The sequence below is a fragment of the Sus scrofa genome, chromosome 6 (assembly GCF_000003025.6).
Source record: "Sus scrofa isolate TJ Tabasco breed Duroc chromosome 6, Sscrofa11.1, whole genome shotgun sequence".
Taxonomy (NCBI): domain Eukaryota; kingdom Metazoa; phylum Chordata; class Mammalia; order Artiodactyla; family Suidae; genus Sus; species Sus scrofa.
The window spans coordinates 95,240,040-95,259,678 of record NC_010448.4 but is presented as its reverse complement, the minus strand read 5'-3'; the positions used below and the strand labels follow the sequence as shown (position 1 = coordinate 95,259,678).

Here is a 19,639-nt window from a genome sequence, read left to right as displayed (position 1 = left end):
TATACATAAAATATTAAAAAAAATGATACTGTATTTCCATGTTCACCATGAAACAATGGAATTTTAAAACAACATAAACAAGTGTAACAAGCAATATGCATGTTTCTTTTTACTGCAGTCAAGGTCCATTATTACTAAGAAATTTCTAAAAGGAAACAGAATCAAAAGAGAAGATTACATTTTGTCACTCTAATGATTTTAAAGAAAATAATGAAATAAATATTTGTCCCTAAGATCAGATTTCTTTCAATTATCAGAAGATAAAACCAGACATAGTCCACTAGTTTGGATCTATTTCCATCCTTTTTTCTTCCACAAAAAAGTTCCTTCAGTTTCAGTGAGACAGGTGAGTCAATTAAAGTTGAAGAATGACAGAAAATGGAAGAGGGCAAAACTAAATGTGAAAGAAAATTATAAGTTTGGGTAAAACTAATTTTGGCCTATGTGAAACCACAGATCACACTAGGATTAGGAAACCTGATTCCTGAAAGAATGGTCTGTGGCTGAAGAAGTGAGTCACCAGGGAGGAAAGGCCCTAGGGAACACTGGAAAAGGGAAGGTTATAAAGGTAATTACCAGTGGGCTTCATTTTATACTATAATTTGATTACACCATATTTTGTTAGGCAACACTACAAGGCAGTTCAGCTAAAAATGACTGTTTCTCCAACAACATGGCTCCCAGAGAAAGCAAGGGCTATGATACCATCTTGTATTAAAGACGTTTCCAGTGCAGAAAAATCAGAGGGAGGAAAAACAACTGCCATGGTTTAAGCTGCCTGGGTACAACAAGATGGCAGTGGGGCAGGGGCTAGAAAGGCAAGAAAGCAGAAAGCCAAAGGTACAGAGGGCAGATGTTAAGTCCACACCAAAGAGCCCCCTTTAATCTAGAAATTAAATCCTATCTCATGCTATGACTGACATTTAATTTTTTTTCTGCATTGTCCAACATGGCAGCCAGTAGCTACATGTGTTTATTTAAATTAATGAGAAATTCAGTTCCTCAACCACACCAGCCACACTTCATGAAATCAACAGCCATGGGTGGCAAGTGCCTAATGTTTTGGGGAACACAGGTAAAGGGTATTTCCATTTTGGCAAGAAGCTCTACTGGATATCAATGTAAATGACACAGAAAAGTAAAAATGTAACAGCTATTTTTTTTCTTAAAATTTGGATTTTCTCTCTTCATGAACATTTCACATAGAAGCATTAGAGATTCCTTTGTTTCCCATATCCACCCTGCAGATTAAGTTGACAGGGAAGGAGTATTTGTCCCATTTTCCCCCAGAATTTTAAAATATTTGAAAGCACCTCCAAATACTAAGTACTACTTAGATATTTATTTTGAACACAAGCGAACAGAAAGTAAATTTGAAAACACTTGCTCCTTTCTCTCAACTCCCAAATAAAGCTGTTCTGCAAAACCAGTGCTTTCAGATACACTAAAATCCCTACTCCTTAGTATCTCGATGGGACTATGCATGTTATTAACCAACCAGTGCTGGCAGACATTTCCCAGAACAGAACACTAGTAAAAATTATTGCAAGGCTGTAAGATGCAACAGGGACATAAACCAGAAAACTTCCCCCAAAACTTCTTATAGCACTTTTATCTTTGTCATCCCACATTCTCAGTTTTTATCCTGGCTGATCCTGTTTCTGATGTCCTTTGCTCTCTTCCTCTTTCTTAGATCTCCAAATGTTAGTCTTTGTGGAGAGAGAAAAGGGTAGGTTAGGATGCCTTCTTATGCTACATTCTCTTCTAGGAATCCAATCCATTCCTATGGCTTTAAATATTTACCATGGCAAATGCTTACTACTTTAAAACTTCAAATCTCTATACCTAGCTACTTTCTTTACATTGCCAAACAAATAAGTCACAGGCATCTCGAATCTAACCATTCCGAAACTGAACAGTATACCTCCTAATTTCCTTTCCCTGCAAATCTGTTCTTTCCTAAACAAGTTACTACTGCACCCACTGTATAGCTGTAAGCATAAATGACACCATCTTGTGCCCTTACAGTTCCTTTTGTCCTTCCCCTGACACTACCCAGGACTGTACTAATACAGTAAATCACTTCTCTGTCATTAAGGGCTTTGTAGTTAATAGATATTGTTTAATAATCATAAGGATCAGGTAGTCTCTATGCTCTGTTAGTCCCCAAACAATGATGAAAACCTTTGCTGAGGTATATTCCTGGCGCCCATGAGACCAGCTACCCATTCATAAATCTTGACTTAGGAATGCATGTCCCATTTCCAAGTACCTATCCCTTCACCCAGGTAAACTATAGAACTGTCCTGGTGGCCCTCAGTGGTGCAGAATGCAGCTACAAATGCTTCTGGATTGTCTGCCTGATCCCCATCCCACTCTGAGAGTAAGTTACCCTATAATGCTATAATGAACTGATCCACTGATTATATGGAGCTGCTTGCCTCGTTTTTTGGTCTCAAGATGCCTTCTCAGTTCAGGCACTTTTCGTTCCCTTCGTCCTCCAACACCTAGCCACTCAGTCGTGCATACTAGAACCTAGAAGCCATCCTTGATAACTCCCCCTCCCTCTTACCCAATATGAAAGCCATTATCAGGTCTTACTGATTCTACCTGGAAAATATATCTTGGATCCATCCAATGGTCTTCAAATCCAGTAACATCTCTCTGGTCCAAGCCGCTGGGACAAGTGCAATAATCTAGGCTTCTCTACTCTGTCCTTGGTCCCGTAAAATCTATTCTACACATAGTAGACAGTGTGATTTTTTTTTTAATTGCAAACCATTATCTTGTTTTCTGTATTCCATGTCAATTACTATAATACAAACTATTAAAATATAAGACTGAAGAAACCTGAGATTTATAAGTCTCAAATAATGTTGAGACCGTTTCCTGACAGTGTGAACGAATTTTCTCTATCCTTAAGCTGAGTGTCATCTTTTAAAAACGTAAATGAAATCATTTCATTCCGCTACTTAAAATCTTTCAATAGCTTCTTATGGTTTTTAAGGTATAGATCCTTTTGAAGATTTCTTTCTCAGCCCCTGCAGGTTCCCTTCCCACCTCTCCAGGTTTAACACATGGCACTCTTCTGGAACCCTTGCTCACTGTGGTCTAGCCGCTTAGTTTTCTTTTAGTTCTAACATGCCAAGCTCCTCCCAGTTTCCATTTCCTTTGTCTGAAATGTTCTTCCTTCTGACTCTTCAGGTTGTAGTTTTAAAATCTTTTCCCTAACACCACAATTGATATTAAATACCCCTACTGTTTCTTATCAGAGCCTTTATTTTTTATGCATAGTATCTGCCACAATTTGTAACTATGTATTTGTGCCATTTTTACTTAATGCTTGTGTCCCCCACTATAGCATAAGTTCCACAAGGGCAGGAATCATGCCAATTCTATTCACTGCAGAAGCCCTAAGACCTGGCACAGAGTAGGTACATAACAAATATTTATCCAGTAAATTAATGAAAACTTGTAAAGAAATGGCGCTAGAGAAAGCAAACAAATCCATGAAGGTTCTGCTGATCAGCTGAGTATTCAAACACTGAACTGAGACTGTGGGGCTTTTTTTCTTTTTCTTCACTTTCTTAAGTAAAAGAGGAGCTTCCCAACTTTTACTTAAAAAGAGCTTCTTGGCAATTTATAGAACTTATACTTTATAAAAAAAGGGTTTTTCTTCCACTGAACCTGGGACTAGAAATAAGACTAAGGAAGTCTATAAATGAGAAGAGGGCTTAAATAATCACAGATTACTCTCAGTCGGCTTAAGATCCCACCAGAGAAATAGCAAACAAGTTTTGCATTTTTCTCCCGAAACTTCTTGTCATTGCTATTAGAAAGCTTACATCTACTTTAAACACATATACATGTGTACATTTATATACACACACACAGAGGATCTGAAGCATTTATTCTAAATCACTGTCCTGGTATGATCACTTGTCAAGTTCTAAGTGTTTATGTGTAAAAAAACAACAGGTTCAACTGCCTCTACAAACTTTTGGAAGAAATTAAATCCACCTATCTCTCATCTTGAAAATTTTTTTCTCAATAATATTTCACCAATTTAACAAAATCTGTATAGTCATGTTACCTCTATAATAGTACTGCTTTGTTTCAATAAATACTTTCAAAATAGGCACTCTATGTTCTTACTGGTTAATGGTGCTGGCTGGAGGAGCTATGGCTCTATACACAAATGTAGGCCTCTGCTGACTTCCAGATATTCCACAAAGTAACCACACTTCAAAGATGACAGACAACCTTGCAGCGGGGCTGCTATTTCCCTCTCCTGTCATTCACATCAAGCGATATTTCATAAAACTACTACCTCCTCTAGCTGAAAGGACCCTTCAGATTACCTAGCCCAATCTACTCATTTTGTAGATGGGGAAACACAGATTCCAGAGTCTAATATTAAAAATTTCTTTATATATTCTCCTTATAATGTAATCCCTATGTTTCTTTGGTTATTTGGCTGGCTCCTTATAATGTAATCCCTATGTTTCTTTGGTTATTGCTGTAGGCTTTATACTAGAAATATTCTACATAATCAAGAGTACCAGTGACTTTGGACAGGTTGCTGGGATCCTTATAATGTAATCCCTATGTTTGGCTGGCAGATTTGGCTGGCTCCTTATACTGTAATCCCTATGTTTCTTTGGTTATTGCTGTAGGCTTTATACTAGAAATATTCTAATCAGGAGTACCAGTGACTTTGGACAGGTTGCTGGGATCCCAGTGTCAATTCCAAATTCAGCAAAACTCAGAAAACAGAACCAATCCATCAGTCTGAAAGGTAATGCATTCTAATTTGATGAGATGCTACATTACGAAATAATTGGTGACGCCAAGGTAACACCATCACCTCTCAGCTAAGCAAGAGGATCTGTGGCAAAGCTGATGGCTTATGGCCTGCAACTAAAATGATTTTTTGTTGCTGGCAGCTGCATGTTTAATTGCTCCTCTAGCTGACTCAGGCTGCCCTGGAAGGTTCTGTAATGGGGTGGATGAGAGAACTCATCTTTCTTGCAGTATCCTTGGATATTTGGGAGACTAATTGCCATCCATTCAGTCAACAGGGAATGGGTACTACGAGGAACACACTGTTATCAAAACCACCTCCAGGGAGTTCCCATCGTGGCACAGTGGTTAAAGAATTTGACTAGGAACCATGAGGTTGCGGGTTCAATCCCTGGCCTTGCTCAGTGGGTTAAGGATCCGGCATTGCAGTGAGCTGTGGTGTAGGTTGCAGACGTGGCTCAGATCTGGCGCTGCTGTGGCTCTGGCGTAGGCCGGTGGCTACAGCTCCAATTAGACCCCTAGCCTGGGAACGTCCATATGCTGAGGGAAACAGCCCTAGAAAAGACAAAAACAAAACAAAACAAAATGAAACAAAAAAACACCTCCGAACTCAGTAACTCCTGACTATTCAATTAAACTTCTAATTCCTTTACTCCTTACCAGTGACCAAATGATACCAAAACAGTGAACTACAGAAAGCTGCCTCTCTCAAATCCTTTGAGTAGGAGTGCACAAGGACAGGAAACTTGGGAACAGGGTTCACAACACATTCTGTTCTTTAACATTAGGAATCTCAGAATCTTGGCGCTAAGAGAGATCCAAGAAGACAAGAGCCCAATTACCTTATTTTATAGATTAAGAAACAAGAAGTCCAGGAAAGGAAAAGTGACTTGCTCCAAGACAAAAAGTTTGACAAGAAGACTAAAATACTTCTTTTTTTCATAAACGTTATTGTGCCTTATTTGGCTTTAAAAAACACACATTAAAAAGTATTAAAAAGCTGTTATTCACATGTCTATATTTGGCTTTGGTGCTTTATATCTTTATATATAAGCTTTATATCTGCTTTGGTGAATTCTTTCAACCAACCAATACATCTATTTGAAAGGGGAAGGGGGAGGATACTGACAGTAATTGAAATTTTATACACTTGATGCTTTGAATGGATTATCTCATTTTATCCTCACAACCCTCACAGAGTTCTTCTGCCTTACCAAATGAGGAATTGGAGACGCAGGCAATTTAACTAGGTTTCTCAGAGTGGTTAAGAAGAATCCAAGGTCTCAGTCCAAACTCCACACTCTAGCCTCCACCTGACTGCTGACATCACCGATGAATAAAGAGCCTCTTGATTTAGGAAAGAACATGCTTACTGCAAATTTCAAGAGCAGAATCACCCTTTCTTGCTAATAATCTTTAACAAAAAGGTAAACCCCAAACTATTTATATCCCTGTTTTTCTTGAGCTTTGTTTATGTTTGAATTTAAAAGGGGGGGGTGTGAATTAAGTTTTTCACCAGATGACCTATTTTCCCCATAAATGCAATAAAAAGAACAACAACAACAAAAGCCCAGGCACCCCAAAAGGAACCAAAGAAAGAACTATCTGCCTTTTCTAACCACCAAGTCAGAGAACTTGCGAATCTTACTTTACTCTCCAGATTCTTCCCCAGCAAAATGAGCAACAATTACCTCATTTGAATTTAATCCATCAATTGCAGCCAGAGGCACTTTCCCATGCAGCTCTGTGTCAGTCACCTCTTTTATTCCAAATGCTGGGGAATCAAGGTCCTCCTTGATCCACACGGCAGTGGAGGAAGCCTCCTCTAGAACAGGGCTTTCTTCTGAGATAGGCACTGAATCAGTGTGGGCAGCATCTCCCAGAAAAGGTATGCCAGCAGGGAACACTTCCTCCACAGCAGGCACTGCAGCAGTTGGGGTGGCAAGCTCCTCAGGGGTGGGTGCTCTAACAGCTGGGGCTGCAGGCTCCTCTGGGGAGGGCACTGCAGCAGCTGGTGTGGCAAGCCCCTCTGGGGTGGACACTGCAGCAGCTGGGGCTGCAGGCTCCTCAGAGGTGGCTGCTCTAACAGCTGGGGCTGCAGGCTCCCCTGGGGTGGCTGCTCTAACAGCTGGGGTGGCAGGCCCCTCTGGGGTGGACACTGCAGCAGCTGGGGCTGCAGGGTCCTCAGGGACGGGTGCTCTAACAGTTGGGGCTGCAGGCTCCTCAGGGACAGGTGCTCTAACAGCTGAGGCTGCAGGTTCCTCAGGGGTGGCTGCTCTAACAGCTGGGGTGGCAGGCCCCTCTGGGGTGGACACTGCAGCAGCTGGGGCTGCAGGGTCCTCAGGGACGGGTGCTCTAACAGCTGGGGCTGCAGGCTCCTCTGGGACAGGTGCTCTAACAGCTGGGGCTGCAGGTTCCTCAGGGGTGGCTGCTCTAACAGCTGGGGTGGCAGGCCCCTCTGGGGTGGACACTGCAGCAGCTGGGGCTGCAGGGTCCTCAGGGACGGGTGCTCTAACAGCTGGGGCTGCAGGTTCCTCAGGGGGGGCTGCTCTAACAGCTGGGGCTGCAGGCTCCTCGGGGACGGGTGCTCTAACAGCTGGGGCTGCAGGCTCCTTGGGGATGGGTGCTCTAACAGCTGGGGCTGCAAGCTCCTCGGGGACGGGTGCTCTAACAGCTGGGGGTGCAGGGTCCTCAGGGACGGGTGCTCTAACAGCTGGGGCTGCAGGTTCCTCGGGGACGGGTGCTCTAACAGCTGGGGCTGCAGGGTCCTCAGGGACGGGTGCTCTAACAGCTGGGGCGGCAGGCTTCTCAGGGGTGGGTGCTCTAACAGCTGGGGCTGCAGGCTCCTCAGGGGTGGACACTGCAGCAGCTGGAGCTGCAGGCTCCTCTGGTGGGGACACTGGAGCAGGTGAGGCTGTAGGCTCCTCTGGTGTGGACACTGCAGCAGCTGGGGTGGCAGGCTCCTCAGAACTGGACACCGTAGTAGGCTCCTCAGGTGTGGACACCGCAGCAGCTGGGGTGGCAGGCTCCTCTGGAGCAGGCACTGCAGCAGCTGAGGTGAGAGGTCTCTGTGGGACATTATCCCCTGCGGTGAGCACCGAAGCAACTGGAGAGGTCCTCTCTGGGAAGGACTCTGCAACAGCTAGGACACCCTCCTCTGTGATGGCCACTGCAGCAGCTGGAGCAGTCCCCTCGGGAGCAGGCACTGCAACAGCTGGGGCAGCAGCCTCTCTGCAGCTAATGCTGTAGCAGCTGGGACATCCTTCTTTATGGTGACCACTGAAGCAGCTGGCACATGTGCCTCTACAGTGGCCACTGAAACAACTGGTATGTTCTCTTCTAGGAAGGGCACTGTAACAGCAGCTACAGCAGTTCCTGCTGGGGCAGGCCCTGCAGCATCTAGGGCATCTTCTACAGTGGGCACTGCGGCCACTGGAGCAGGCTTCTCTGGGCTGAGTATCCATTCCTTTAAAATTGGTTCTGTATGACTAGCCTTGGTAACTTGTTCCTCCAGAAAGATATTTAGCAATGATTCCGAGTCTCTCCATTCTGTCACCCCTCCCTCTGATGAGGCCACATTCGGCTTGGGCTTTATGTCCTTCACAGTTTGCACTCCATCTCTGCTATGTGCCAGTCCTCCAACCAGCAGGTGCGGACTCAGGATTGCTGACTCCGGGGACCTTCTCTGGAGATCCGGGGAGAGCCGCTCTGGGCAGTCTCTACGAAGATGTGCTGGGGCTCGGCCCTCCAGCCTGGGTCCACAACCCAGCTCCTGGGCTTCACCAGCCTCATCATACCCTTGGTCCATGGACAAGTCACAAGGGTCGACATCTCCCAAGGAAGGCAGACTGTTAATTTCTTGATTAATAGCTCCTTTCTCACCTTCCCAATGAACCTCCCTTAGGAAATGTGAATCATGTGATAACACCTCTACTTCTAATCCTGAGGGAACATCTGTTAGTTCACAGCTAACAGCAGAACGGAGGGGTGCCCTCTCCACACACTCCTCGGCCTTCCCCTCCACTTCACCACAGTCTACCTGGGACAAACTGCCATTTTCTTTGGCCAGCTCGGCTTCAAAGCCTGATACATTTTCTTCATGAGAAGCCCTGTGATCAGAATTGGACAATTCGCCTCGGTCCAGCTTTCCCTGTGACTCAAGATCAGCTGGGTGTCTAAACCGAAATTCCCCTGCAGTCTTGGGGCTAAAAGGCACTTTTTCACCCTCCTCCTCACTAACAGTGGAAGAGTCCCTCATGCTATCAGAGTAGGCAGTAAGGTCCATAGCATTAGGCACCTGAGAAGAATCCAGGGCATTAAAACAGTCACAATCCAATCCAGGATCAGAGTCCTTGGCCAGCACATTTAAAAGGCCTACATGTTCCTTTTCTAAGGCAGCCCCTGGAAAACAACTAATTACAAGTGAATTTTCTGCATCCTGGGATGGGGCCAGCCCTTCAGAAGAGGCTTGATTCTCCAGCTCAACTAGAGGAGTTCCCCCCTCTTCATATAAACACTCCTTTTCAAGTTCAAGAAACATCTGTACTGAATCTGTGTCAGAGAGTCGCTCTGAATCTGCAGGACCAACAGTGCACTCTAAATCTGAAACAAGATCCTCTAGCCTCTGAACAGTTCTGCTTCTCAGCTCTCCTACAGCACTCTCACCTGTTAGAACACAACTGTAATCAAGAGGTGCATCCTTGAGAAGAGAAGCCAAACAACTCTTAGCCGGCTGTGGGTCATCAGAGCAACAGATGTGACCAAGAGTTAGGTGGTCAAAAGTCTCCAAGACAGCAACTGAGCAATTGGCTCCACCATCCATCACTGCTACAGGGTCTGCTTGTTCTCTTTCTTCAAAAATATCTGCCAGGCTGTTCTTTTCCTCATCTGCCACTATAAAAGTCTTTTCTCTCTCTGACAGTTTCTCTTCCTCCCACTCCTCAGCCTCCATCATGATCCATCGCTCATCCTCTTCAAACTTTAGCTCAGACTCTGTTTTCTCCCTCAAGCTGGGAGTTAAGAGAATATGCAACTCTGGATCCAAAAGCTCTTCACTCAAGCAAGGGGAGAGAGGTGGCAATTCTACAGTGCAAGCTGTGGCCCCAAGGGGGTGCTGCTTCTCGCTGAAGCCTCCCTTAGCCAAACTTTTCAGGGCTCTGGGCCAGGTTGCACTTGAGAATCTGTGCTCCTGCATTACATCTGTGTTACCACTTGATGCTGCAGCTTCTGACGCTAGAGGCTGGAATTCATGAGGAGAGCTCTCACTGTGCTGCTGAAATCTGAAGTCTTGGCAGTCTCCACCTAAGTTCTTCACATCCTGCACTTCTGGAATACCTACGGATTTGGACACATGCTCCAGAGTTACTGACTCTGACTGAGGTTCCCTGTGATCCAAACGACCAGAACTTTCTGCTAATGCAGAAATGGATTCCTTCTTCTCTTGCAAGGAAGGATTTGAAGCACCAGCTTCGGAAACCTCACTGAGAGAGGCTTCCATCCTTTCTGCAAATTCTGGGAAATTGGGTGGCATGAAGGACTTCCACGATCTCCTGTTAACATTGTCTTTGCGTTCTGCATTTGGCCGCCTTCTGGGTGGCACAGGTGCTGACTTTTGCACATCACTGCTCAGCTTTAGGGCATCAAATATTATTCTCTCATCCAACTTTTTGCCTTCCGGTGCTCTGGATTCAAAAACATTGGATGCTGCTCCTAGTGTACCATTGCTGGATATAGTACTTCCTTCCATCTTTTCCATAGTGCTTTTTGAAGTCTGATTAAGCTTTGAACCCTGGTCAATTTGTTCATTTATTCTCATTGTATCATATATAGATCGCTGTGGGACATAGCAATCCTCTATATAGCCGTCTTCTTCCTCTCCTTTCCCCAGGCAGGTGGGGTTCCGCCTTAAACAGTCTGGCCTGCTGAGTGGCTTACCCATACTTTTTCAATCAAGATGAACCATCAACCTTTTAGAAGTTTCTTACGGTTTCCCCCAAAGTGCATTCTGCATAAGTTAAAAATCCTTTTACATGTTCATAACCTCAAACCAGCAATTGAATTTTCCCTCCAGAAAGGCCTGTAAGTCCCACTTTGAAATCATTCTCGGAGAAGCTCTAAAAGGAACAGCTTTTCCTCACAGGTTAGCAGCCTCATAGTTGCAGACAGATAAATGGTATAATGTAATCAACAAACAAAAATTTCTTTGTATGGCTTCTGCTTTTTTTTCTTTTAAAGAGCCCTGCTCTAATTGTCAGTTTTTAAAAAATCTGATATTGACAAGTCCTATTCAACATCTAGTTCCATTCACTTCTCACCTGAGCAGAGTAGGAAGCAGGGGATTTATATCGATTGTGTCCTTTAATAACAATGGCACAACCCCTCTCGTCTTCAAATGTGGCCCAAGCTCCTAAGAATTCCTTTCATTTTATCCTCAGTTCCAGCCCTGGAGAGTCCAGCTGGTCTGAATTAGCCATTCGTCCTCCCTAGTTCGGGTGTTTGCATTTGAACTGGGCTGGTCGGCGGATATTCCTGCAACTTTAAACACAGGAAGTCCTTCATTCGCGGCCAGCTTGGGGCTTCCTGTCTCCAAAACATCATGGCATTGTTGTGGCTCCCAGAGCAGCCCTGAGTCGTGGCCGCAAAACAAGGCGAGTGGAGCCCGGAGCCGGGCCTTTCAGAGGCCAGCAGGCTGCAGCGGCGGCCGAGGGTCAATCGGAAAGACTCGCTCAGCGCCGCTCGCTTCCCCGCGCCATGCCGCACTCCCCGAGGGCCAGGGTCGCCTCACCGTAGGTTGGCAGGTGGCTCCCGGCCGCGCCGGCCTCCAGTCCCGCGCTCAGGAAGTTAGTTTGTCCCTCCGGCAGCTGAGTCCCGCATGCTGTGGGCGCCGCCCCCCCGCCGCCGCCAGTCCCCGGCCCGCAGCCGCCGCGTCGTGGACTGCATGTCAAGCAGCAGCCCCTATTCTCCGCCGCCGCCAGCCCCGCCGTCCTCCCCGCCCGCAGCTGTCACGGTCCCGGCATGCAAACTTCTGCCTGGGAACAAAAGGCTCCGCTCGGGCCGGGCGGGGGCGAGCCCTCCTCCCTCGCGCCGCGCGGCCCGCTCGCCCGCCGCTCGCTGGAAGTGCTGGGCTGCCTGGCAGCTCTCCTCCCCCTTCCCCGCGCCGCCGAACCAAGCCGAGCAGAGCCGAGGCGAGCCGCGCCGCGCCGCCCCGCCTGGGCAGCCCCCCGGGACGCCTGGGAGCGCTTCGCGGAGAGCAGGGGGAGGAGGGCGGGGGCGGAGCCGGGGCGAGGAGCGGGAGGGAGGGGGCGGCGGAGGGATTGGAGGCCGAGGCACCGAAGGAGGGGCTTCTGCGCGGCTCCGGGAGAGAGAGCCCAGGGTCGGCCGCTGGGCTCGGAGGCCCACGCCCACCGCGCCCCCGCCCCCCCACCCCCCGGGCGGGAGAGAGAGCCGCGCCCCCCCGGGCCGGAGGGAGAGCCCCGCCCCCCGAAGGCAATGGGCGGGGAGCGGCACCCGCGCGAGTCTCGGCCCGCGCCGCGCAAATCCCCTGACAAAGGAAAGCCCCGCCCTCCTGCCGTTAGTCCAGCCCCCGCAGCCCCCGCGGGGCTCCCAGCCCAAGGGCGAGCGAACCCAGAAGAAGCGAACCCACAAGAGGCGCCCCCGCCGCGGCGCAACCTGCCGGCTGTGGCAAGGACAACTCCGGGTCCCATCTGTCGGCAGGGTAGCGATGCCGCCCGCATCCCTCCTGGCTCCAGCTCTGCCACCGAAGGGTGTCCCTGGTCCTCCAATGTCACCTTTAGAGCGCCCGGCCGAGCCCCAAAATACGCCAGCCTGAAACCCCGCGGCTGATTTCGGACCAAGTTGTGGGATAAACTGCAGACACCTTCTCTCTGCCGCTCCTCAATAGTCAGGTCTTGGTCCATTTCCGCACCAGGATTTCTTTGCCCACAGACCTGAATGGTCTGGATGACTGAGGACCGAAATTGGGCACGGCGGCCGACGGTGGAGATGCAGTAGTGCCCTATGCCCAAACACCTGGGTTCCTTTATTGCTGGGCACATCCAAGGAAACCTGAGCTCTTTGAGGCCAGCTGAAAAGCCTGGGTCTTTATTTCAAGTCTCAAGATGGAAAATACTAGAGAAAAGTGGCCCACAATCCGTCTACAAAGCGTCCACAGCTTTTTGGCTTTTAGAAAAGCCATCTAGTCACCTGGTGACTGTTAAACAAAGAAAGTACAAAGGGCAACCCAGGAAACTGTCCACTGGAGACAGCTGTGTTTCCGAAGGGGTATAATACTCTGCTCCCTTTGTGATAGTCATTTTCTGATTTTATGAAATAAAAAATTTCTGAATCTCTGTTGAACCATGTGGTCAATTTAGATGGTAAAACTTATGGAAAAGTTATTTCTATCCTTTACACAAATAGTAAGTGAAGCCAATAGCTGGTATATGGAGATCTGGCAGTGAAACCCTGAGCTGAGCCTTAGGCTTACTTGAGCCAGAGAAGTCCTTGGCAAAATGAAGTGTCAGCTGAAGCCTGTGATCAGAATTAAGCAACTAAAAGACCTTTCACTGGCAAAATCGTTTAAACTTAATTTCTCACTTGGACAGAGGCTGCTGATCAATTTCTGCTCACTCAAATCTGAAAGACTCTCCACCCATCTGAAAGCTGAAAGGGGGGTGTGCAGACTAGGCTGTGTCTTGACAACTTTTCTAACTTGAATACTCTAGTTCTAAAACTTAAAGCAGTGGCCACAGAACCCTGAGTCCTCCTGGTCCTATACTGCAAGATACCAGAAACCCTATCCTTTGAGGAACAAACAGCAGAAAGAACCAAGAATGCCCGACCTAGAGAAGGTTCCACGCAATATGATTAACATAAAGTATCTAAAGGGCTGCTATGTGGGAGGAAGGAAGCTTGTTGTGGATGTCTCCTTAAACTGGCACACTAAGATCCCAGGGCAGATTTCAAGTCAACAAAGAGCTTTCTCATAGCTATTCAAAGAATAGGGTATCCCCTAAAGGGATGACTTTCCTGACCTTGGAGGTGTCTGAGCAAAAATTCAAGCAATCACTTGGCAGAGATTTGGGGAAAGAGATTTACAACTCTTCTATCAGTCTGTTGAAGATGAATTTTAGGGTTCTTTCTAACTCTAACACACTGTGATCGGAAGGCTTGATTCGCTTTCAGAACTGATACTTAACATTTCAGGGAACCTGGGTTTTAATTTTCTTTTAATTATTAAGTACAACTGGAAAAACCCAGGGAAGGCAAGATCAATTTCACTAGCAAGTCTCCCCAGCCAAATACACTCACTTATGTGTTCAGATATCATAACAGAGTGTTTAGTGTGCCAGGGGCCCTCTGGTTGGAAGAATCTGAGGAATTCTGGCTCTGGACTAAGGGTGGGTGGTTATTCTATTACAAAGAATGATCTCGATGTGGAATCACAAACTTCATGGCCAGAAATTCCTTTCCTGTTTCCTCACCAAGTCAGGTGCCAATCAATTCAGTCTTTTCTTAATCCCTCCCCACACCTATCTGCCTTATTCTGGCCATTCTCACCAATGTGCCATATTATAATACAAATAAATAAGTGGAGCATTTGAGCAACTATGAAGCTGAGATTCAAATTACTTATCAGCTTAAGCCTCACTCTCTGACTAGTGTATTAGGAGACTGTTGTTGAGAAATCTCCCCAAAGTTCAAACATAGCCTTGCAGAAGGATTACATCAAAGTTGAGCAATTATTCCCTTCCCCCTTGATTCCGGCTCCCCCACAAAAAGTGCTTTTTTTTTTTTTTTTTTTTTTTAAATCATCAGTTTGTGTTTAGAAAGAAAGGAGGTACAGGAGTTCCCATTGTGGCTCAGTGATTAACAAATCCAACTAGGAACCATGAAGTTGTGGGTTCGATCCCTGGCCTTGCTCAGTGGGCTAAGGATCTGGCATTGCCGTGAGCTATGGTGTAGGTCGCAGACACGGCTCGGATCCCACATTGCTGTGGCTGTGGTGCAGGTTGGTGGCTACAGCTCCGATTGGACCCCTAGCCTGGGAACCTCCATATGCCATGGGAGCAGCCCTAGAAAAGACAAAAAAAAAAAGAAAAAAGAAAGGAGGTACAAAGTCTCTTTTCTCCATGTCTTATTTTTTATCTGTTCATGAGTTTCTCCCTAGTTTTGGTATGTGGAACTCTGCCAAAAGTCATCTTGGTGACTGAAATAAATACCTGATAGAGCTTTCGACCTCTTGTTACCCTGATAGCTCCAACAACAACAAAAATATCCATTCATTTCACTTGCTGTATGTAAACTTTGAAAAAAAAAGTACAGGGTGCTCCGGAGAACTTCTTTGGATGCTTCTCCCAATTGTGTAACACAAATATATGTGCTGATGCCAAATTTCAAATTAGTTTCCAGTTAGTTGATTATTGAGCTCAAAGAATTTTCTACTCATTTAGAAATTCCTAAGAACAGAATTTGGTGTCAGATTTTCCTTTGGTGAACTTGGAAGAAAGAACAATCCTGGCCCTTCCTAATGTCTCCTAATTAAAACAGCAAGGTGGAGTCTCCTCACACCCTAATTTAGCACAGCTCCTTCTCCAAATTTTGGACCTGGCACTCTGCCTTTGTGTGCTCCAGACTTACACCACCAGCCTCCTAGGAAAATCCAGAGACCCCAGGGCCACGCCTCCTCAGATTCTACCATGCCTTTCCTCCACCTCCGCCACCTCTTTCTCGGAGGGTTAGTGCTGACTAGAGGAGGACACAGCGGACTGGCTGGATCTCCCACATTTAAAATCTGCAAAATGCCTTTCATCTTAGGATCTCTAGACTTTACAAGCGTTTATTTATTTATTTATTTATTTATTTATTTATTTATTTATTGTCTTTTTGCTATTTCTTTGGGCCGCTCTCGCGGCATTCGGAGGTTCCCAGGCTAGGGGTCGAATCGGAGCTGTAGCCACCGGCCTATGCCAGAGCCACAGCCAACGCGGGATCTGAGCCGCGTCTGCAACCTACACCACAGCTCACGGCAACGCCGGATTCTTCACCCACTGAGCAAGGGCAGGGACCGAACCCGCAACCTCATGGTTCCTAGTCGGATTCGTTAACCACTGCGCCATGATGGGAATTCCACAAGTGTTTATTTAGTGGCAAGTGGGAACTCCACAGGATTAGTCTGTACCTGTTGGGCATCAGTCACTACCATCTTTTTATCACAGAAAGATGGCTACAGAGTGGATCATTAAGCAACGCAGCATGGTGTGAAGCTTGTTTTAAGTGGAATACAAGGATTTTGATGAGATTTGAGCTCTCATGTATTCCTGAACCCATGAGAAAACTTCCCACAAGCTCTGCAGGAACTCTCATGACCCTGTAAGCCCTTTCCTGCTTGTAGACTTTCCAAAAGACAGAGTATTAATCCCTCTTTAGCCACTTCCCAAGACAACGGTGATGACAAAAGCATAGGGCTTTGTAAGTTAGAAAAGACAGAAGAGGGGGAAAAACTGTAATTGCAATGTATACATGTAAGGATAACCTGACCCCCTTGCTGTACAGTGGGAAAATAAAAAAAATAAAATAAAATAAAATAGTGGAACCCTAAAAAAAAAAAAAAAAAAAAGAAAAGACAGAAGAATGGAAGGAAGGAAAGGAGGGGATTCTGGGGAAGAAGCAGATTTACTCATTAGGATTTGGATATACAGAGATGGTAAAGAGAACAGTTTCAAAGTGAAAGACTAGAGGCAGGAAACCTAGAGATAGGGACCCTAAAGAAGCAAATTCAGCATTATCATGATTAAGTTATAGGATGTACACAGGGGAAAAATGAAGGTCAGATAGGTAACTCAAGGCCAGTTCACTGTGACCCTTGAATGCCAAGCATGAATTTATGCTTTATTCAGAACACTATTACTACACCAAGACTTAAACTTATTTAACACCAGGGGGATCATGAGAGTGAGTGGTGTATGGAAGGTTTCCTAAGAATTTGAGACTGACCACTCATTCAACTGCCATTTAATATATGTTATTGCATTAAAAAAATCAAAATCCTTAATTTATGAGTGAAACTTGGGATGTTAAAAGTACTTTTCCTGGAGTTCCCATCATGGCTCAGCAGAAATGAATCTGACTAGCATCCATGAGGACACAGGTTCAATCCCTGGCCTCACTCAGTGGGTTAAGGATCCCAACTTGCCATGAGCTGTGGTGTAGGTCACAGAGGTGGCTTGGATCTGGCATTGCTGTGGCTGTGGTGTAGGCTGGCAGCTATAGCTCCGATTGACCCCTAGCCTGGAAACCTCCATATGCCAAGGGTGAGGTCCTAAAAAGACACCCCCCCCCGGCAAAAAAAGTACTTTTCCAAAGGAACACAGCTATTAAACACCTAGTTCTTAAGATTTGAGCCTAGGTGTGCTGATACTGCACAGGTATTGAAATGTATAGACAGAGCATAGATGGTGAAGACTGAAGGTAGAACAATCAGCTAGGAGGATTACATGGTTTACGCAACAGATGAAAAAACCTGGACACGTGAAAATGAGGAAGGGGGCTGTGAAAGAAATTGCAGAGGCAGGCTCTTTGGAGTTTACAACTGATTAGAAGGTAGAGACTGGGGGGAAAAGAAATCTAAAATAAAGCTATGGTATTACTCTTGGATGACTGGGGCATAGTAGTACTATAAAGCAGCAGCAGGGAGGAAGAAAATATTGAAGGAGAGAACTCATTCAATCTAGAGCATACGGAGTGTGAGGTACTCAAAGGCTACCCTCGGGGAGGTGTTCAGAAAGACTGAAGTTGAGGGTGGAGATGCTGATGTGGAAACCTTCTCCCGTAGGACAGTGAGGGGTTGGACATCCTGGGGTTGAGTGTGGAGAGAGAGGAGAAGAGGAAAGATGACAGGAATTCAGGAACCACACGCTGGGGAGGTAGAAGGACAAACCAAAACAGAAAGCAGAAGAGCAGCCAGAGAAGAGAATGGAGAGAGCATAATGTCAGGAAAGTAAATGCATAGGAGGGTTTTAAGAAAGAAGATCTGATGTTAAATGCTGCACAACAAATGAGGAAGACAACGAGTTGGACAAGGCCACCAGACTTGGCAATAGGATGTCAGGGAGTACTTCCGAGAGAGGACATCTTCAATGCAGTGATGGGGGCTGAGCCAGATTATAGGGTGTCAAGGATAAGCAGCAGCGAGAAAGCAAGTACTGGTCCTCTCTTACTGCCACTCTTCCTTTGGCTGCCATGACACTGTGCTATCCAGATGCTACCTCTCTAGTCAGTCCTGCTTTGTGTCTTTGGGCTCCCTGCCCATCCTCATAAGGCAAGTAATTTCACAAGGTGCAGCCTTGATTCTTTTCATTTGTTCAACAGATATTTATTGGGGTCTACTATATGCCCTAAACTATGCTAGACACTAAGGGAGAGAATGATGAGCAGGACGTGGTCAGGAGCCTACATTCTGGTAGAGGAGAAAGACATTTCATTCATTCTAATTCAATTGCAATAAGTACTCTGAAGGAAGAGAAACCAGTGCTATGAGAGCCTGTGTCAAGGGGCCCAATGTGGCCCGGAGGTTCAGGGGAGGCTTTCCTGAGAAAGTGGCCATGAGGGCTTTCACTTGGCACTGAGAGTAGGCTTTCCAATTCCAGGACTGCAGGATTTCACGAATTAGCAACTTCACAAAGTTTGCTTTGCTGTTTCTATGAGATAGGTCCCTGGGTTGAATCTCTAAGGAATCTTGCTGTAGGGGTCCTCTCTCCAATATTAGAAAAGGAGGTAAAATAAGTAATACAGAGGCAAGAGATTTTTGAAAACTCTTTCATTTTGTTACTAAAGCAATTCTTACCATTAATCACAAAAAACTGGGTTTGAATTTAAAAAATTAGACCAAAATCAGGGCTCTCTCTCTGGGAGTGAACTGCAAGATGAGAGAGCTACTAAAATGGTTACTTGAATGGATGCAATAAATTCAAGCTAGAGAAGACCCAAGATAGGCTCAGTTTCTCTGAATTCTTATTATCTTCTTCCCTTCACTCATATATACACATAACCAAATATGAGAAACATGCATTTGCCGAAAACTTTTCTATAAAACATCTAGTATATATCTAGTATATACTAGTATATGCTTGGCAGAGAGATTAAGTTTGTGCTTTTAAGCTGCTTTCTCTGAAATTAAGCTGATATTTTTCCCCCTAACATCTCGATGTTTTAATTAAACATTGATTAATATTAAGAAGTGTCTCTCTCAAAGATGCTGACTTGGTAGCTGCCGTTGTATGGCAAGAGAGGAAGATAACATGGTCTATGCTAAAAGCTAATTAGGCCAAGGACCCTGAGATCATTAAAGCTGATCTGCTGGGTAACTCTGAGTGACTGGGGAAGTCAATGAGCTGGTAATGGCTTCTGGTTAATTCTGGTTAATGATATGAAAATAATACTGATTTGTAGAGCACATAAGCCAAGGTCAAAATGGTCTCAGAGAAACTTGCTGGCTGTGGATTCTGACATGAATGAATGAATAAATTAATAACCAACTATATGCATGTATGTGTACATACAATATATTTAAAGCTGTGTTAAGGAGGCATGACCTAAACCTACCTGTGTATTGCTGGTCTAGGGTTAGAATTGAGCTCTATATTTGTTCCCCAGAAAAACTGCTCAGGAAGGCTGTTTGTCCATCTACCTGTTCCACTGCTGTCATCAAACTAATTTTATCTTTATAATTCAACAAGAAAAAGAGCTATCTAATTTGGTTCTGGGTCTTAGATCAAATCTTTCAGAGAATGACCAAAGGGAATAACTTTTCTTATTATTTTTCATAATATTCTAATTT

General features: G+C 45.6%; 2 protein-coding genes across 2 annotated transcripts in view; both read right to left on the bottom strand.

The window, feature by feature from the left end:
- Window positions 1-19,639, bottom strand: part of MACF1 (microtubule-actin crosslinking factor 1) — a 357,742-nt gene that overhangs the window by 58,448 nt on the left and 279,655 nt on the right.
- Window positions 7,163-11,529, bottom strand: KIAA0754 (KIAA0754 ortholog). Its single transcript, XM_021095984.1, has one exon. It carries the CDS (start codon window positions 10,739-10,741, stop codon window positions 7,946-7,948), a length of 2,796 nt encoding a protein of 931 aa, XP_020951643.1. The 5' UTR covers window positions 10,742-11,529; the 3' UTR covers window positions 7,163-7,945.

Coding starts and splice junctions, on each gene's coding strand:
- KIAA0754 (XM_021095984.1), bottom strand. CDS start 10,741: ATGGGTAAGCCACTCAGCAGGCCAGACTGTTTAAGGCGGAACCCCACC.